Here is a 19,497-nt window from a genome sequence, read left to right as displayed (position 1 = left end):
TAGAAAGTGATTTAAGAAAAAGAGAAACAAAAATAACTATTGTAAAAAAAAACCTAAGTTCAAAAAAATATTACTTTCTCGAAGCAAATAAAACAAAGTTATTCGAAAAAGTATTCATTAATACTTGATAAATAAAAAAAACACGTTGACTAACAATCTACAACAATTTCTTCTTTCACCACATTAGCATCTCCAGCCGGAGCCATCGTGTTGTCCACAATCGGCGCCGGACTTTTGTAGTACTTATTACTAGCGTGATGTTCTTTCAAATATTCTCCTCCCATTTCATAGTATTCTTCTTTGGAAATACACCAATTTTCGAACTCATTACTACCAGCGAAGTCTCTGGCGCCATACCAAGAGTCGAGGCTGGGGTTTTTAGCCATAACTACTTTATGCGTCGATTGGAACGGACGCATTTCTAATAATTCCCTTTCTAATCTTTCTTTTAAGCCTGAAATAAATAAAATATTTCACATATATCCCCCCCTCATCTCTTGGGGAAATGATTATACTAAATACAAAATAAAGCGCAGGGTTCAGTCCCGCCATTTAATATAGAATGTTTCGCCATGAAATTGAGAAATAGAATGTCTTAACTGTAAGTTTCCTCTATCGTTTTATATTCTTAAATAGTTAAGATGTAAATTTTTACCTGGAAACTGAGAACAACCACCGGTTAAAAATACATTATTTGCCAAAAGCAACTGATCTTCCGCGCTGAAGTGTTTAAAAACATATTCCAAAGTTTCCGCCAATCCAGCTTCCAGGTTACCCATCATTGACGGTTGAAACATTAGCTCTGGAGCCCTACAATAAATTTAACAAATCATATTATATTAGCATTATAATTGTTTCATATTTTGTTGATTATTATATGTCGTCATGGGGTAGCGGTAAGGCGTTTGACTGTAAACGCGATGATTGTAGTTTCGATTCTCAATCGCGGGAAAAATATTTTAAAATTTGGAAAGTGAGAAGCGTCGTGTCTTAGCACTACGCTCCTTACCCTGCCTACTATATGCGGGATACAGTAAAAAAGAGAGTTACCTAAAAGGTTCAATGGCCAAATGTAATTGATGTTGGTGGTGATGCGGTTGGGCCGGCTCATGTTCCCGAAGCACTTCTTCTAACTCCACTAGACGTTCGCCATCAGCTTCGGAATCCGAATCGGCTTCTCTGCTTATACTGTTTATGGAAAGTAAAATTTTAATTAATATTTTTTTGGTGTTCACTGTGGTATAGCATAGTTTCCAGGATTTTGTATTTAGGAGGTCCTGCACTGAGACCGCCGATATGTGAAAGAACTTAACTTAGCTTGGCGCCGTAGCCCTAGCAGGATGGTCAAAGAGGACAGATAATTGAGGGTCTACGATGGAAAGCTTGCTCTTAGCGATCCCTGTCCGTATTTTCGAGGGTAGTAACTGTTAGGACAGGGACACAGTTGCGCGTTTGGGATTGCCACCCTACACGCCACGTGCAAGACGGTGGTAGTACAACAATTACCTCTTATAGACGTCCCAGTCCTCGTCACGGTACCCGAAGTCGTCCCCGGCGGCGGCGAGGCGCGATATGGCGCGCATGCGCTCGGCCGCGGCCGCCGTGCGCCGCTTCACCATGGCGGCGCGGCGCGCGCGCCGGGCCTCGCGCCGTGTCAGCACGTCACGGTACTGATACAGAATAAGAGATAGAGCTATATGATCACAGAGCGAAGCTAAAAAACAATATAACGTAATATTTACCTTAGCACGAGTCTCATTAAGCCAAATTTGGAATGCTTCAGGGTCCGTAGGTGGTTGAAAGCGACCAGTAGGACGAGGTTCTACCGGCTCCTCAGTATTGGCAGCCGCAGCAATTTTTTGCTTATTCTTTTCAATTTTCATGTTTAGATTTGCTATTTGCCTCTATGAATGTTTAAAATATGAATATAAATCGTATTTTATCTTTAAATAAAAAAATACAAAGAACATAGAAAAAATTAAAAGTATGGTGAACAATTTGTACATATATGAATTATAAATAAAGAAAATAATTACAGTACAGATTCGATTATCCGGCACTTAGTTATACGAATTTGAGATTATCCGAAATATCAACCAGATTTTAGGATTAAAAAAACAATATTTAAAAAAGTGAGATACAATATTAATTTTATTAATATTAAAAAGAAATATATACCCAACCTGCAAATCACCGTAATTCTTTATCTCAAAACCTTTTATTGCTTCGTTGAACTCTTCAGTGTCACCATCTTCTATCAAATCCTATAAATATAATAATATTATTATAAATAAAATTAAACAAATAGTAATTGACTATTTCATACAATTTTATTATTAAAAATGACAGCAATATCATTGAGATTTAGAAAAAAGAATTAAAGTGTCTTGTACTGTTTTAGAAGGGAAAAACGGACACTGAAAACCCGAAGTGCTATATGAATGGTAAGGAGGGTTAAAAAGTGCCAGAATAGATGAAAATAAATAATTTTTATTAGGAATTGAGCCTGTAACTAATAGGTTTACAGTCAGAAACTGTCTCACAATGCCAAGGCATAAGAATTAAGATTGAAATTGTTTACCTGCAAGGCAAGCAATTGGTTCAACTGTTCCTCATCTTCTGCAAGTCTTTCTTCTCGTTTCCTTGCATTTATTTCCAGGAGCCTCCGCGCCATTTCCTTTTTTCTTTCCTTTTGTTGTTCAGCTAAAATATTTTTGTATTATTCTCTCACTGACATAATAAAATATATTATTTAAAATTTAGAAGATTTGATGGGTTTGATTTGAATTGAAAGCCACTTTATTCTCCGATCACTGCCATATTTTCGAGACGAAATTTGAATGGTGGATCTCAACGCTGCGCTTTGTCTTCTTACCACCCACACAGTCGTTGGGTTAACAATCACACATAATGCCACTGGCCTCTTATCTCCTTGACTGTAGCATTAATTTAAAAAATACTAAACCTGTAAGGCCTGATGAACTCGAAGATTGCACAAATGGTAACTGCACTCTTTTTACATTAGCCTCGTAATACTCTGGGTTTGCCCACTTTTTTATCTCATCCTGGTAGTCCAGGGCTATAGAACTGTGTTCTTGCAAAATTTCCTCAATCCTTGACATGGTTATCGCATTTACATGCACTGGATATTTTAATTGCAGAAGTTTATGCATATAGCATATTATTTCACTACCTCCTAGAAGTCAAAATTAAATTAATTATATGCATAGGTAGAACGAAGAAACATAGTGTAAGGACATCCCAATCTGCACTTCCGCCTAATTTTTAAGACTCAGCGTGATCAGGCTTTCTGTCTTCTTACCAGAGCAATGAAAATAATTTTGGTTCCATTCCATCAAATGGAAATAGAACGCCAGGCCTACGGTCAGACCCGATCTGCCCCTCTGTACCACGACAGCAAAATTTATGTAATGTTTATATGAGCAGTAAAAGTATAAAAATTGTGTAAAAAATGAAATTATATATGTAATAAACACTATATAGTATGTAATTGTAAGTTTTAAATCAGTTTAGTTAATTTCTCTTTTTATGGAGCTATGAATGTGTCAGTTACTTTGCCAATATCTTTTATTATTAATTACTGATTCTTAATAGAAAAAAAAAATAAACCTAAATTGATTCTTCTCGCATGTTCCTCAATTACTTGTCCTCTTACAACTGGTACTATATGAATTGTATGATATCCACAGTTAACTATAAGCGCAGTATTCCCTATGTTGTTTCTATAGAGACTAAAAAGTGAATCCACTCCGTAACTTACTGCTGGAACACCATAACCTTCAAAAAGTAGCTCCGACATTACTGAAAAAAAAAAATATAATAACATGAGTACATGTAAATATTAAGTCATAAATATAAATATTTAAATAATTAAAGGGTATAATTATGTACTTTATACACGACACTAAAAATAACTTTTTCTGTCTGTCTATTGTTGTGTTTATTCAGACTAATCTTTGGAAAAGCAGATCTGATTCTTATGGGACTTTCACTGGAAGTTAGAGGAGGTTTTGGAGCAAGATATAGGCTATGTTATAGATTCTGTAATTTCAGCAGGATTAGAATTTATGGGGATAAAGCCACGTTAGTATGCGCGACTAACTACGGCTCGAATAGGTATGTAATAATAATAACCAAACAAAAATTTTGTAATATTCCCACTCGAGGAAATGAAATATTTTCGTTCTGGCAACGAGGCAAAATGTGACGTTAAGTTCCGCCGCTCAACACACAATGCCGCCGAATATGTATAACGGGAATGGTTCTGGTAGATATTCATATGTTCAAAATGGTTGAAGAGTTTACACAATACTTACATTGTCGACTGTAGTTGGGTGTAACAAATGCCTCGGTCATTACAATTGGGTGTGGAACACATCCCTCACTGTCAATTCCCAAATGAGAAAAAATATAATCACACACTTGCTCTTGAACTTCAAAATGTGTGACTACATTCTTATCAAATTGGGTTTTAAGTTGAAATCTAAAAGGTATTAGAAACAGCTTACTTATATATTTTTTTAAAATATTAAATAAAACATTTTTACATCTTTAAATATGTGGCTATTGTAGTGCAGGGAGACAATATCTTATTGGAAATGCGCTAGTTATGGGTTTGATACCTTGTTGGCATACAAATTATCTTTTCTTTCTTAGTTATCTATATATATAAAAGGACTTGTCCTCACTGACTGAGGTAAGACGCACGCACAGCCGTAACCGCTGTGCGTAGAAACGTGGAATTTGGACAGATGTTTACTTTCGTAATCTGGACATCCACTAAGAAGGGATTTTGAAAAATTTTAACCCTAAAGGGGTGAAATAGGGGTTGAAAGTTTGTATGGAAAAAAAATTAAATCGGCACTAATTTTTATAAAATTTGAAATTTAGATTCTTAAAAGTGTTTAATTGAACACGTGTTTTATGGTTTTCTAGAATTCTCCCCTTAAAGGTATAAGGGGTTGAAAATTTGTATGGAAAAATCTTAAAATCGCCACCGATTCTTATAAAATTTGAAATTTAGACTCTTAAAAATATTTCATTGAACACATGTTTCATGGTTTATTAGAATTCGCCCCTAAATAAGCAAGCGAAGCTGCGCCCATCCGCTAGTGGTAAAATAAAGTGCAGCTTTGAGTTTTACAACTTAACACTCAGTAGTTTATTAGTATGGGAAAAGAATATCTCAATACTAGGTTTATTGGCCTACCCTGCTATGTGGGATACAATGTAAAGATGATTTGATTTATAATTAAAAGTATCTACAAAACATACCTAACAGCTTCAATATTAATTATATCATTCCCTATCTGAATTGGTGGTGTAACTGGGGGTTCAGCATCCTTTTTACATCTATCTTTTCGAGGTCTGGCTATTAAGTTCTTAAATGTTAAGTATGGCTCATCATGTATTGACCATCCCACTCTACATTGATACGAACCTGGTGAATAAAACATATATCAAGTTCATTTTAAGTTATAAGGGGCCATACATAAGTTACACCACACAAATTTCATGATTTTTTTATCCCTTGTCTAGTCTTTCATAACTGGTCACATTTAAGAGGCTCTGTATCTGGTGTGACGTGTGATATTTAGCAAATTCACACATAGTGGAGGAACCAATAAGCAGCAGCAGTTTTAAAATTATGTTTATACATAAGTTTTGAAATGTGTTACCACAAAATTAAGTTGGAGTGACAAGAGGCCCCCCTTGTCACTCTTCTTCATCCTTTGTGGTCACTTCCCTCCATCTTAATGTGCAACATAATTTATGATTGGCCCCTAGACTGTTTCTTTTTTTTTTAAATAGCATATTTTGACTTACCATTATCAATAACTAAAGGAATGTGTCCAAACTTTATTGTAGGTCCATATTCATGAACTATATCTGGTACTGTTTTATAATCTTTTAGCAATAAAACATCTTCTATGTTTTCTAATTCCATTATGCAGCAGAATTTTTATTCACTGAGTTGTAGTTTGCCCATATGCTGTGACTACATAAACTGAAACAGAATTTTGTTTGGGTTTAGACAAGGTACAAAAAATATAATTAGTTCAATAACAGTTTCATCTTAATCTACTTATATAGTATTATAAATCTGAAAAAATTGTGACTGATCATATGTGAAAGATATATGAGAATATTTATTACTGGGGACATTTATCAATGTAATAAAACTTAAAATAAAGTGCTTGGGGGACAAAATTGCTACAATTTTTTTTGGCTTTTTTAGCTGAAAGTTTAGTATTTAATTTATGGATACTGTCTCTAAAATGATAGCCTTATTAGAACATGAAAGACATTCAGATTAGTAAATAAATAATTGGCTATTTCTAGCAGACCAAGCTACGAAAGGGTCTCCTAATCCGTGTATCAGAGACAGAATATAAAAATACACTTTATTTAGCACTAACAAGACTTTTTTCTAATAGCCCTTTCCGCTTAATTTTGAAAAAGCCGCCTCGGAATGTTCTTTGTATATTCAAAGAAACCGAGAACCGTCATAACAAATATTAAACATGTAAAGACCGAAAATATAAAACCTTTAACGAAGGACTTATCGTATTTCATTATTTATGTACCAATAGAAAGATAATACTTGTATTTAGTAGTTTCAGCAAGTTTTGCTTTTCTTAACTAATGTCAAGTTGACATTTGACTTTAAATTGTGTATGTCAAATTATTGTTTTATTCGTTCAAAAATTACCACTAGCTAAGATCAGGGTCAGGGACCACTCTCTGTGTGAATGTGGCTTGGACGACGGCTCCCCTTCCCACATCCTTTTCTCTTGTCCTAAGTTAACTCGTCCTTTATATGATATCCTTCCTCGTAAAGCCCCTCGTCCTTTAAATGTTCAGTGTTTGTTAATGTTTGTGTTTAGTCCTTTATGTAATTTTTTATGTAAATATATTAAACTTAACAAAATAAAACTTTAAATTAACACCCATGTAAAATAATATTTATTACTAATCTAATGTGTTGTGTATATATTGTAAATTTGTGTTTGTTTTGTTTTAGGTGAAGGCTGTACTTACACTGGATCTCTTTTTTTTACATGTATTCTATAATTGTGTATATTTATCTTTTTTATTACCGATCAATTTCCTTCGTGTGTTTTCCATACAACGTGACATCGGCGAAATGAATTGTGCTCAACTGGCACGCTCGAAACGCCATATACTTATCAAGAATTCAATTCAATTCAAAAATTACCAATTTTTAAAGTAAACGCGGTAGAAAAGTATATAGTCTAAAATTATTAGTAAAATAAAAAACTACTGGTACATTTATAATTGCTCTTTTTATTATACGATTCTTTCTCTCGTTTAAGGTAAGGACTTTATATAATACTAGCGGACGCGCGCAGCTTCGTTTGCGTATTTAGGGGTGAATTCCAATAAACTGTGAAACATGTGTTCAATGAAATATTTTTAAGAGTCTAAATTTCAAATTTTATGAAAATCTGTGGCGTTTTAAAGATTTTTCCAAACAAACTTTCAACCCCTTATTTGCACCCTTAGGGGATGAATTCTAGAAAACCATGAAACACATGTTCAATTAAATATTTTTAAGAGTCTAAATTTCAAATTTTATAAAAATCGGTGACGATTTAAACATTTTTCCATACAAACTTTCAACCCCTTATTGGCACCCTTAGGGGGTAAATTCTAAAAAACCGTGAAACACGTGTTCAATTAAATATTTTTAAGAGTCTGAATTTACAATTTTATAAAAATCGGTGCAGATTTAATTTTTTTTCCATACAAACTTTCAACCCCTATTTCACCCCTTTAGGGTTAAAATTTTTCAAAATCTCTTCTTAGTGGATGTCCAGATTACGAAAGTAAACATCTGTCCAAATTCCACGTTTCTACCACCAGCGGTTACGGCTGTGCGTGCGTCTTACCTCAGTCAGTGAGGACAAGTCCTTTTATATATATAGATATTGGATATTACATAGAATACTTTAAGAGCAACGGAAATAGTACTTAGTGATTACACCTCATTTTTGCATTTAGGATCTTTTAAGATTTTTTTAGGTATAAAATAATATAAGAGGCCAGTCGTGGCGCACGGGTACATACGTGCGACTGTAAGCGCTCTTATGTAGAGGCAAACGCGGCGTTGAGTTCAGCCACCTAACATACAATGCCTACTTAATTCGGCGGAAAGTGGTGAACGGAAGTGTATGTGCTGTGCAAAATACAGCGCGAAAATTAAAAATAAAACTATTAATAGGGGATGACATTCTAATGAGACAAGTAAAATAAAACACACACATAAATAATACTCATGAAGTTTAATCACTGATGGATCAAGTTGACAGTACACACTTCAAATCTCTACCATTTCTACATTTATAAATTTAATATAGAATTTAATAATGATTATATTTTTATTTTATTTCATTTATGTAACAATAATAAATCTTATAGGAATGTGCTTTTTCAAATTTAAAAACAATTTGTATCATATGTAATGTTGACATGACATAACATGTGTTTTCAAAATAAATAACTTTAAAATACAATACATATTACATACTGTATTATTAACATAACATATAAGTTATTTAATAAAATATTATTTGTGTTTTAACACTAGATTTTCTTTACTTAATTATTGCAGCATTAAATTGGTAAAACAGTGTTACTTTATGTACAATATTGTAATAGTGAAGGACGAATGGCAAATTAATATCGCTACTTCACTGCAATAGTTAATAGAAGACAACAATAACAATTTAATAATGCATTATGACATATTAAGCTTTAGCCCCAACGGCGGTGCCGCCAGCTTGCTTATCAATTTGTTCCTTTTCCAATTGCTTGCCAAGATACTCCCTGTAACAAAGATATATTTATATTATTATTATGTAGAAGACAAAACTATATTATCAACTTTATGTTTTATTTCGCAAAGTAGGGTAGAAGTAGTAGCGAGAAACTTATATCAAATTATAAAGACACCTCCTTTACTTTACACAATACTTCTGAAAATCCTTTACTTTAATTTGAGTGGCACAATTCTTCAGAACAGAGAAGACAGAACAGAACAGTTGATTAATTAAAAAAAAAATACTAACCAGTTGTGGACCATAAGTTTTTGTACCGCAAGTAAGGCCTCGTAGCGCACGTTTGGATCTTCATGGCTGAGCAAATACATGACGCGTTGCTTACCGCCAAGTTGCTCGATAATGCTGTAAACAATGACGAAAAAACATTTAATCAAATTTTACTTTTCGCGCTCTTCGCGCTCGCATATAGCAGGATAGGCAGAGGGAAGGAGGGGTTGTTCACCATTTTTCGGCCAAATTTTGGGTCTATTGATAGGCGAAACGCGCGGCTTTACTCCAGCAAGTAAACAAGACGAGCTGCGTTCCCATGCCAGAATTAAATATATATATTTTTTCTTTCGTAAACTCACTGTTTCCCACGGGGGTAGTGGCGCACGTACTCGCCCACATCGTAGCAGGCGACGGCCAGCACGACGGGGTCGCGGCTCTTCTCCAGCAGGTGCACGAGAGTGCGGAGCAGCTCCTGGCCGCGCTCGTTGAGGCGGACTGCGTTCTCGCGCCAGAATTTAGCTGATTTGTGCACGGGCGACCATTCGAGACTGAAAATAGGATTACATTAATATTTTTTTTATCATTACAAAACAATGTTTGTCATAAATTATGTCTAGGTCTATGCAAAAATTACGTCACAACCTTAACGTTAACGAATTGAAGAATAGTATAAAAATAAATGTAAAAACCATAAGTATAAGAAAAAAATATATTAGGTAGAAAAACAAGTTTGATATTCGAATCGTACTCTTTATTCAGAGTAATCTTCGCGTAAAAGATAATCTATATATATAAAAGGACTTGTCCTCACTGACTGAGGTAAGACGCACGCACAGCCGTAACCGCTGATGGTAGAAACGTTAAATTTGGACAAAAGTTTACTTTTGTAATCTGGACATCCACTAAGAAGGGATTTTGAAAAATTTTAACCCTAGAGGGGTGAAATAGGGGTTCAAAGTTTGTATGAAAAAAAAATTAAATCGACACCGATTTTTATAAAATTTGAAATTTAGATTTTTAAAAGTATTTAATTGAATACGTGTTTCATCGTTTTCTAGAATTCTCTCCCTAAGGGTGCAAATAAGGGGTTGAAAGTTTGTATGGGAAAATTCTTAAACCGCCACCGATTTTAATAAAATTTCATATTTAGACTCTTAAAAATATTTAATTGAACATATGTTTCATGGTTTTCTAGAATTCACCCCCTAAGGGTGCAAATAAGGGGTTGAAAGTTTGTATGGAAAAATCGTTAAATCGCCACCGATTTTTATAAAATTTGAAATTTAGACTCTTAAAAATATTTCATTGAACACATGTTTCATGGGTTATTAGAATTCACCCTTAAATACGCAAGCGAAGCTGCGCGCGTCCGCTAGTAATGTATAAAAGTGAAATTAAACCTTTGTGATGTAAGATAATCTTTATAATCTTACAAAACATTCACGTAACTTTAACGATACGTTATCAGCAGAACATAAGAGGCCGCCGTGGCGCAATGGCGTATGCGTATGATTGTAAGCTCGACGATTGTTGGACGATTCCCACTCGGGGGAATGAATTAATATTTATTAATATTTTAATTTCTGTGATCTGGTAACAATGCAGGCAAAGCGTGACCAGAGCAATTAAACGAAAATCAGAGCAATTAAAGCCGTCGCGTTCCATTGTATATTTTTTTCACTTTCCTCACTAGTTTCCGTATGCCGACATTGCAAAAAAATATTTCACGCAAAATTTAGTCACATACCGTCCACTCTTAACTTCAGTAGCATATTGATCGAACGAGCTAAGATCTTGTACGGAGGCTTGTAGACGATCGTTGAGGAAGTCCACGTCATTCATGATATCTTCATCATCTGAACGTTTCTGTTCCAGGATTGAAAGTTGTTTTAGCACCTTGCATTGCACCATGGCGATGCAATGTTCCTTTGCGACCTAGAGCGAACACAAAAAATAACTTTCATAATAGTTATTTATAAAGAATAAATATTTAACTAATTGAATGTATAACAAAGCCACCTTTATATACAAATGCTGCTTAATTTTCAAAAAAAAACATAGCGCAAAATGTCAAAATAATATTGCAAGATTACCCAAGTCAAGCTAATATAATAATAAATTTTAAAAATTACTTATTAACAAGGAAACAATATTTCACACCTGTTGATCCTCTGGCTTCTCGATCAAGTTGCGGAAGACGGCCAGGACGATACGGGTGACCTTCTCTTTGACAGAGTCACTCAGAATATCAGCTAAAATGGGAATGGCGTTGAATTTGTTCATCTTTTCAGCAAGCAGCGAATTGAACGTTAGCACCCACAGGCAGAACACGAGTTGGTATTGGACCTAGAAATTATTTGAGCATATGTATTTGTATATATAAATTATGATGAATTACTGAAGTAAATTTATTTATTTAAATTTCATTTTGGGTATTAATGATATTTTTAATCGTAACGATATATCTTTTCCCATTTCCCGCCGAATTATGGAGGCATAGCGTGTTAAGTAGCGGAACTTAATATTGCACTTTACCTTCGTTTATGGTCTATTTCGAATACAAAATAACTGCGTGACTGATGGTTCCATAATTTAAACAACTATTTTACCTCTAAATAATAATTAACAATCGATAAAATAATATACACTTTGAACTGATATCGATGCTTATCCCACAAATCATCATCGAGAGTCAAACCTACGCCATTCGTCTTAGTATTCAATGTTACTAATCACCAGACAAACAGATCGGAGAAGGCTGGCAGTGGAATAGTTGGCGCTCTATAAGAGAGACATATTTATTTTTCTATTTTGCGACCCTTATCTTACCGTATGTCCGCAACCGTAGCCCTGTAATGTAGTACGGTGGATGAGTAGTCGATGCCATCAAATTGGGTGTTCTGAATTTTGCGAATTGTCCACTCGCAACTCACATCTATACCTAATTATCGGTTGTCCGTCTTGTAAGTCAATTTAAAAAAAAATAGGCCGAGAAAAAAGAACAAATAAGTCAATTACCTGGAAGTTAACCCTCGAAGCGAGGATAGACAGCAATGTAGAAATGCCATCGACCGAGAGGAAGGCGAAGCGGTATTCGTCTACACGCAGCATCATTTGCAGGCAACGCGCCACAGACTGGATGTAATCGTTGGTCTGCGGAAAAATGTGTTAATATGTATCTGTTACAATATGTCATGGTATTAATGTTTGTGTTTAAAAAAAAAGTTATTTAACTGAATTTATACTATAAAATTAAAAAAATAATATTTATAATCATTTACATTTATTTAATTTATAGTCAAATTCAATTGTAAATTAAAGTTTGTAAATAAATTTCAATATTGTCGAAAATATCCTAATATAACATAAAATGTATTAAAAGCATACCGCGTTATTTAATATAATAAAATAATACTAACATGATAATAATAATCATTTTGGCAGTCGTTAGCAGCGTTTGTAAATTTTATGCATTTATTAGTGTAATATCCAGAAGCACTTTTAGAACATACCGCAATATTTTAAGCCATTATTTTGTATACAATGTGCATATTATATTATAGATATTAGGTGTTTTGGTTAGTAGAAGCATGCTAAACTTACATAAGTACCGTCGACAGAATAAAGATCATTTACAAAATAACTCCTGTGAAAGTAATTTGAAAATGCGACTTTATTCCAATACATTAGTGACAAACTTCATTTAGTATCACTATAATAGACTAATACAAGAAGATTAGACACGTTCCACAGTAGTAACATTGAGGTGTTGCCAACAGGGGGAATACCTTATGCAGGCCGGGTGGGTAGTCCTCATGCGATTTAAGAACGTCAAAAGAACTGTAAAGGCTGGAATATTTTTCCTGATCCTTGTCAGCTGTGTGTTTTTCTTTGTGTTGTTTTGTATGTTTATCGGAGAAATGTTGTTTTTCATGTTCCAACATAACCTGCTCAGCATGCTCTAACTCGGCAGACACTTGCTCCGCCTTACCAGAAAACAAATCTCTGAGTGTGGTCAGAGCCTCATAGTTTGACGATTGAATGATGATGATTTTTGTATAATTTAATTAGTTCCAATAGTAGATACCAATACAGGGAATGATGTCTTATTTGTATATGGACGATTATAAGGCACATGTTATTTATGGATACATGGAAATATATATAAACTTAAATTTATACATAGTAACTAACGTTAGTATAGAAAATACTAGCACTAGGTTGAGCAATTATAAAATATTATTACAATCTACTTTGACAAATTTTATACAGTTGATCTACAAGATTACATACCAATACAATATAAAATAAAAAACCTCCCTACTCCCAAACATTAAATTATTAAATAAAAGATGATAAACCATCAGTTTTGTACAAATTTATAACAAACTTGTATTTTGCTTATGTCCCACCCATATGGGATACACTTATATAACATATAAGTATTCCACATGTAAACCTCCCTTTCAATTCATTCTGTTAATTAGTAAAAACCACATTAAAATCTGTTGCATAACTTTAAAGTTACATTTGTTAAAAGTTACTTGTCAGTGACAAGTGATTACGTTTCATATACATTTATATAATGTAAAGATATCATTGTCAATAAAAAAATTCAAACAGACTTCAGTTGATTTTTCATTGGGTGAATTCAATCTTATTTTTATGTTATAAGTTTTTTAGGTTTTATAGTATTTTTAAGTTTTTTAATTATTATATTTATATAAATTTTTATTTATATTTATATAAATTTTTATTTTCATTAATACTGCTAGCTTTGCCAAAATTAATGTTGGAATTTACAAAACAAATAAATATGTTTATCATTTGATTATATTTTAATATTATATTAGGAGATATATATTTTCATTTTTAATTTAAACATATTTTTAATCAGCTTCACTCTGTATCCTGCATGCATCAGGATAGACAGAGTGAACCTAGCATTAAGACACTCTGTTCCCTACTTATCAACTAGAAGCATTGCTTGCTGAATTGCAAAACTCAACACCCTACTTTGCCTCATGAACAAAGCAAAAAAATCAAAATATAAATTTAAATAAATATTTCATTTCCTTGAGTGGGGATCAAACCCACAACCAGTCGCATTAACAGTAACACTTTGTGCCCCTGCATCACAATCAGCTGGACTTTTAAATTATATTTCAAATATTCTAAAAAGAATTCACTTCTTACAAGTTGATCATTGTCTTTAAAATATAAAATTAACTGCATATTACACTTTGGAAATTATTAGTGTTTTATGAAAGTTAACATGCAATCTAAAAAAACAACATGCAACAAAAATTTTTATACAATATCCAATCAAATAATATGTATAATAATATATAATATAAAAACCAATTATATATAAAAAACAGGTGAGATAAGTTCAAAAATTGTATATAAAACTATATACATAAATTATATTATTATAGTAATGAGTGAGCATCTAAAAACAAAAAATATATTGAAAAATATCTTACTTCAATATCTTAATATTATGTAAATAATAATTAATATAGTGTGCTAGTTGAGATACTCACATTTATATTTCCAACTTTTGTAGAGGTTTATTCCCCATTAAGCATACTTAATGGGGAATAAACTTTTTCTGTAGAAAAATATTTTACTAGAATCAGCCTCTTAGAAAACAAGGCTTTTTCAGAAGCATGGTTTGAGTTCCACTATGTCCCAATGTTTATGTTTTCTTAAATACTTACATTCATCTTGAGCTGATCCTTTAACCAGGATAGGTAGAAGTGCAAATCACTCTTCTCCATAAGTTGTGGGTGCCAGCATGCCAGCTTAGCAATGATACGAGCGGTCATATGCTGAACAAACTCATCTTGACGGTTAAGCAAGTTCAGGAATGGCTGCCAAACATTACCATGTCTGGCATTACGAAATATTTTCACACGGGATTTGTCTTCCTAGAATGATTAAAATAATTATTAAAAATTAATAAGAAATTTCTATTATTTTGTCTATTTTTCAAAGTCATATAGGAATTGGTCTATACAAAAATTCAAAATGAACAAAGAGTTATTACCGAAAGAATATCGTCAATCAAAACAAGAACATATTGGATGGTGTTATCTTTGCTAATATGAGTAATCAGGTTAAGGAATACATCAGCACAGCCTTCAGGGTTTCTATCAGGTAAATCTTTCTGTCCTCGTTGGTCTAAGTTCACAATGAAGTCGTGATCACGTTGAGTTATCATTTGCGATCTGTTAATATATAATTAGATATGTAAGTGCCTACTTATAAAATGTATTATTTTTCATATCTTCGATTAAATCAATACTCACTGCAAATAAGATTGCCAGTTAATCTGGCTTTGACGAATCTCACTTGCTCTGATTTGTAAAACACTTGTAGCGGCGATCATATCTGGAAAAAAATATTCATTTATGGATTTTCTTAAATTTGTATGATATTAAAATAATAAGTATATATGAAACATTTAAGCATATACGTACCGATTTTTTCATCACCAAGTGTGGGGATTAGTTTGCTAACGTTCTCTTCATTAATGTTAGCCATTTTGGCTTTAAAAATTGACGAAAAAGACACTCACAATAAGATAATTTTTGGAGAGAATTATTTGTCAGAAAATAGAAAATTTGTAGACAGATACCTCAGCTGAGAGGTCTTGTGACTATTCGATGTGAAGTTAGCTTTATATTATCTAATATATTTCTTACCTTCTCTAATGTAGACTTTTTTTGCTGCAAACAAAAGAGAGAGCAATATAAATCTTAAGAATGCCACTACTGTTTTAGCAGTATAGCCAATATTAAAATTTAATTCATGTCAAATTGCTAAAATACAGATTGTTCCAAATAAAGAAATCAATTGATTTTTTAATGTCAGTTTGGTAGGCAAATACCTATAAATACCTATTTTATATATTTTTTTATATATAACCTACTTTTTTAGAAAGCAGCGGTAAATAAAGTAAACATATTAATAGTCATCGGAATTTTCTAAATTATATTTTTCAATAATGCCAAATGAAAAAATATTATAGAAAAATGTTGAGAAAACTGATAAAGCTTTATTTTAAGATTCTTTTTATAATAGCTTGAGCTACACTGCTGCTTATTTTTTGTATTATGTATTTATTAAATTTTTTAAATAAGTCGCAACAGACATGACACATAAAAACTATAAGTGAAATAAACGCGATACTATACTATACCATATAAAAACCAAAATTTATTCTAAGTGTTCTGAAAAAATATTAAATAACTCAATTCAGACAATTGTCTAGACAAATCTAGATTTTGTCATGAATTTAAGATTTTTAAATCTCTATACAAAATGTTTTAGTAGCGCCATCTAATTTTCACAAGTTACATTAGTTGACATATCGACGTTAATTCCTATTTCCTTTATTCCATTCTATGCTTAAAATGTCACTTGTCAATTTTCAAGCAAACAAACATCTATAAGCTTTATAGTGTCGACCTTATTGCGCTCATAATATGAAAGCGAGTTAACATCTGTAATATTGTGTATTATCATATTTTCGTACTGTTTGTATTTTACAAGTAATTTATCTTAATGTCTTATTTGTCCAAGTAAACAGGCTACTTTTAAGTAAATACATAGTAAAGTTTGTTACAAAAATATAAAAAAATCGCCTTGAAACAATTATATCAATTGGATTTTACTATTTTAAGCAATTAATGAAAATATAGAATTATTCTATCTCAAAGGTAAAAAAAAAATATATTAAGACAAAATACTTACGATTAAACCTTTCGGGATCGGCTTCACGTTTCGGCTTGGCTTCCATGATTCCTAAATTATTTTATTTAATATCTATTGCTTTGTATACTCTAAAATTTTGTATCGTGGTTCATTATATCTTATTTTTGTATAAGAAGTTGACTTTTTGTGTTACAGATTAATAATTTGAGCTTGGACTTGTGACACATTTTGCTAAAAATAAATTTTGGGAACCAGCCAGTTCTTTTGTCATGGTTAGTTTGCAAGAAGACTATCAATTTGAAAATCAAAATGAAAGTAGTACAAAAAATTCATTGTCTATGGAAACAGAATCTGCTTTACATTTACCACTAGATGGTTCAATATGTATGGTATTTACTGGTTATTATAATGGAATAGGTGTAGAGATTAGATCATTGGAGGAGATGTCATTGTTACACCATATGGGCTGTTTTGGTAAAGGGTCTGCTTCTAGATCAAAACCAAAAGTGATAAAAAATAATAATCCTAATATTATGCGTAAAAGACAATTTTTAAAACGAAACTATTGGTACAAAAGATTTGCAAAATCTGAAAAGTGTGCTGTTTCTGATAACTTTTTTAAAGAAATAGATAATCTTACTAAAAAGATAGTAAGTGATACTAAAAACCAGGGATCGAGAGATGTAATTGATTTAGTTTCAAGTGATGAGAATGAGAGTGAAGAAAATGACCAGTCAAGAGATATAAATGAATTTGATTTATCAGAAGAACAAAATATAGTAGTTATAGTACCTAATAGTGATTCTGAAGATGATAATTATTTTGCTAATATGAAACCACAATGTTGCATTAATAAAATAATCTTGCAAGAAAAATTAATGTTAACTTTAGAAGAGGCTTTCTTTTTGCTCTATGGACTAGGATGTCTGCAAATAGTAGATAAAAATGACCAACTTTTAAGTGTAGATGGTTGCTGGAAAACATTTAGTGATAGTAGTTGTAAATTTGTTGAAAAATATGTTGTTTATCATTATTTTAGGTCAAAAGGATATGTTGTAAAACCAGGCATTAAATTTGGAGGAGATTATTGTAAGATATGATTTAAACTGCTTTATTTCATGTGTGATGAATTTTATTTGCTTCTGACCTAAGTATGAGATATTGAGTAGCAGAACTTAATTTCACATACTGTTTTACATGGCATGGAAATAAAAATGTTTCATCCCTCTGATGAAATTAATGAGAATTAAACACACAGTCCCACAACCAAAGCTTGCAGTCAGATTCTATTTCACTCCACACAATAGTAAGGTTTTTTAATCTTTAATATAAGAATCATATGATTGTTTTTACAGTGTTATATAGGGAAGGCCCTGGAATTAACCATGCTGATTACATAGTTGTAATAAATTATGGGGATGATAACTTTGACTGGATTTCTATGCTTGGACACGTGAGAATGGCTACAACAACTGTAAAGGTGAAAATAAAATATCAATTATAACAAATGTATAGTACACAATAATAATAAAAATAAGTCTATCTTATAAATTTTCAGGAGGTTATGATTGCAGAGGTAATAAAACCTGCAAAAGATAATATAAAACTTCCACAAAGTCTATGTGAATATAAGGTACGAGAATTAGTATTAACAAGAAAATTCCCTGTAATAATAGATGGTGGAGAAGACTAAAACATAATTTATTTCTGTGATTAAATTATATACATATGTCCAATCTATGCTCTTTTTATTGGTTTTTTAATTCCTGTCCTTCTGTATTCACTTCTTTCTTTTAAATACTGTTCGGTGCACAATTTTTTAAATTCTTCATTTCGATACCAATCGGCTAGACATGATTTCATAATTGAATTTTCATTCCTGCATTTAAATACCATAAAAACTGATGATTCTTTGCAACACTCATGAAATTCTGTGACTTCTTGAACACATTTTTCAGCTTTAGCTTTTTCTCGAACAAGTTTTGGTATGACAACTTCGATTTCTACTTTCCTTAAACTTTTATCATTTGGATCCCCTAAAATAAGAAGTAAATTAAAATTAAGGCAATATTTAAATCTGCTAGTAATATCTTTTAATATTATATTTTTAACCTAAGCCACAAGGACCATCGGAGAACTTTTTTGGTAAGACGGACGCTTCGGACATTTTATAAAGAACATTTACAAGTTACAACAAATATGATTTTTTTAATAACTAATACAGAAATGTACTTAAAACTTGCATGTAAAAAGTACTACCTATTGAAATAGAACAAAATGTCATTAAAGTCAACTTTTAAAGAGGACTGACAATGACATAACATGATCTATAACTATAATATATGTTTATTGAATGTAGCAGCATAAATAAAGAAAAGAATTATGTAGATAACAAATTATAGTATCGTATACTTAGGACAATAACAATTATGGTAGTTCACGGAAAAACAATTTCCAGATTCTTATGTTAACTAATAAATTATTTTAAGAAGATGACCATCACATTAAAAATACTTTACTAAATAATAATAAAAAAATAGTCTAGACAATTTTAATGATTAAGTGTTCACAAAAATATGTTTTAGGAAAAACCTTCATAAAATTTAATAAATTACGTGCCATTTTGATGTATTCTTAGCTAATTTTTTTTCAAATATATTCGTAATTAAAGTATTATATT

The 19,497-nt window shown here is 32.0% G+C and overlaps 4 protein-coding genes across 11 annotated transcripts; 1 reads left to right on the top strand and 3 right to left on the bottom strand.

Moving 5' to 3' along the window:
• Nucleotides 1–98: 98 nt before the first annotated feature.
• Arp5 (Actin-related protein 5) lies at nucleotides 99–6,744 on the bottom strand. 4 transcript variants are annotated; one of them, XM_085185857.1, is made up of 13 exons: nucleotides 6,626–6,744; nucleotides 5,848–6,028; nucleotides 5,296–5,461; nucleotides 4,338–4,504; nucleotides 3,631–3,822; nucleotides 2,966–3,196; nucleotides 2,582–2,703; nucleotides 2,184–2,264; nucleotides 1,743–1,904; nucleotides 1,507–1,670; nucleotides 1,051–1,188; nucleotides 656–810; nucleotides 99–454 (listed from the first exon to the last, which is right to left on the bottom strand). In XM_085185857.1, exons 2-13 carry the CDS (start codon nucleotides 5,966–5,968, stop codon nucleotides 150–152), a joined length of 2,004 nt encoding a protein of 667 aa, XP_085041983.1. In that variant the 5' UTR covers nucleotides 5,969–6,028; nucleotides 6,626–6,744; the 3' UTR covers nucleotides 99–149. The 4 variants fall into 4 exon arrangements, with proteins under 4 accessions (XP_085041983.1, XP_085041984.1, XP_085041982.1 ...); XM_085185858.1 differs by having other exon boundaries at nucleotides 6,609–6,684; XM_085185856.1 differs by having other exon boundaries at nucleotides 6,570–6,679.
• A 1,564-nt stretch (nucleotides 6,745–8,308) lies between these two features.
• VhaSFD (V-type proton ATPase subunit VhaSFD) lies at nucleotides 8,309–15,770 on the bottom strand. Of its 2 annotated transcripts, XM_085185820.1 has the most exons (11): nucleotides 15,581–15,770; nucleotides 15,410–15,491; nucleotides 15,148–15,328; nucleotides 14,819–15,028; nucleotides 12,884–13,081; nucleotides 12,114–12,248; nucleotides 11,256–11,441; nucleotides 10,843–11,030; nucleotides 9,455–9,643; nucleotides 9,114–9,227; nucleotides 8,309–8,871 (listed from the first exon to the last, which is right to left on the bottom strand). In XM_085185820.1, the coding sequence occupies exons 1-11, from the start codon at nucleotides 15,642–15,644 to the stop codon at nucleotides 8,793–8,795; spliced, it is 1,626 nt and encodes a 541-aa protein (XP_085041946.1). In that variant the 5' UTR covers nucleotides 15,645–15,770; the 3' UTR covers nucleotides 8,309–8,792. The 2 variants fall into 2 exon arrangements, with proteins under 2 accessions (XP_085041946.1, XP_085041947.1); XM_085185821.1 differs by lacking the exon at nucleotides 12,884–13,081 and having other exon boundaries at nucleotides 15,581–15,768.
• A 752-nt stretch (nucleotides 15,771–16,522) lies between these two features.
• Nucleotides 16,523–18,553, top strand: Tsen2 (tRNA splicing endonuclease subunit 2). 3 transcript variants are annotated; one of them, XM_085185822.1, is made up of 4 exons: nucleotides 16,523–16,822; nucleotides 17,013–17,906; nucleotides 18,173–18,297; nucleotides 18,376–18,553. In XM_085185822.1, exons 2-4 carry the CDS (start codon nucleotides 17,087–17,089, stop codon nucleotides 18,508–18,510), a joined length of 1,080 nt encoding a protein of 359 aa, XP_085041948.1. In that variant the 5' UTR covers nucleotides 16,523–16,822; nucleotides 17,013–17,086; the 3' UTR covers nucleotides 18,511–18,553. The 3 variants fall into 3 exon arrangements, with proteins under 3 accessions (XP_085041948.1, XP_085041949.1, XP_085041951.1); XM_085185823.1 differs by having other exon boundaries at nucleotides 16,539–16,654; XM_085185825.1 differs by having other exon boundaries at nucleotides 16,556–16,608.
• On the bottom strand, nucleotides 18,501–19,174 carry LOC146539028 (COX assembly mitochondrial protein homolog). Of its 2 annotated transcripts, none has more exons than XM_085185827.1 (2): nucleotides 19,077–19,174; nucleotides 18,501–18,853 (listed from the first exon to the last, which is right to left on the bottom strand). In XM_085185827.1, the coding sequence occupies exons 1-2, from the start codon at nucleotides 19,099–19,101 to the stop codon at nucleotides 18,555–18,557; spliced, it is 324 nt and encodes a 107-aa protein (XP_085041953.1). In that variant the 5' UTR covers nucleotides 19,102–19,174; the 3' UTR covers nucleotides 18,501–18,554. The 2 variants fall into 2 exon arrangements, with proteins under 2 accessions (XP_085041953.1, XP_085041952.1); XM_085185826.1 differs by lacking the exon at nucleotides 19,077–19,174 and adding an exon at nucleotides 18,930–19,076.
• Between the last annotated feature and the right edge of the window lie 323 nt (nucleotides 19,175–19,497).

Source organism: Heliconius melpomene, chromosome 5, assembly GCF_056956725.1.
Source record: "Heliconius melpomene rosina isolate 202511_hmr_F chromosome 5, ASM5695672v1, whole genome shotgun sequence".
In the NCBI taxonomy this organism is placed as follows: Eukaryota; Metazoa; Arthropoda; class Insecta; order Lepidoptera; family Nymphalidae; genus Heliconius; species Heliconius melpomene.
This window is presented reverse-complemented; position numbering and strand designations above follow the sequence as displayed.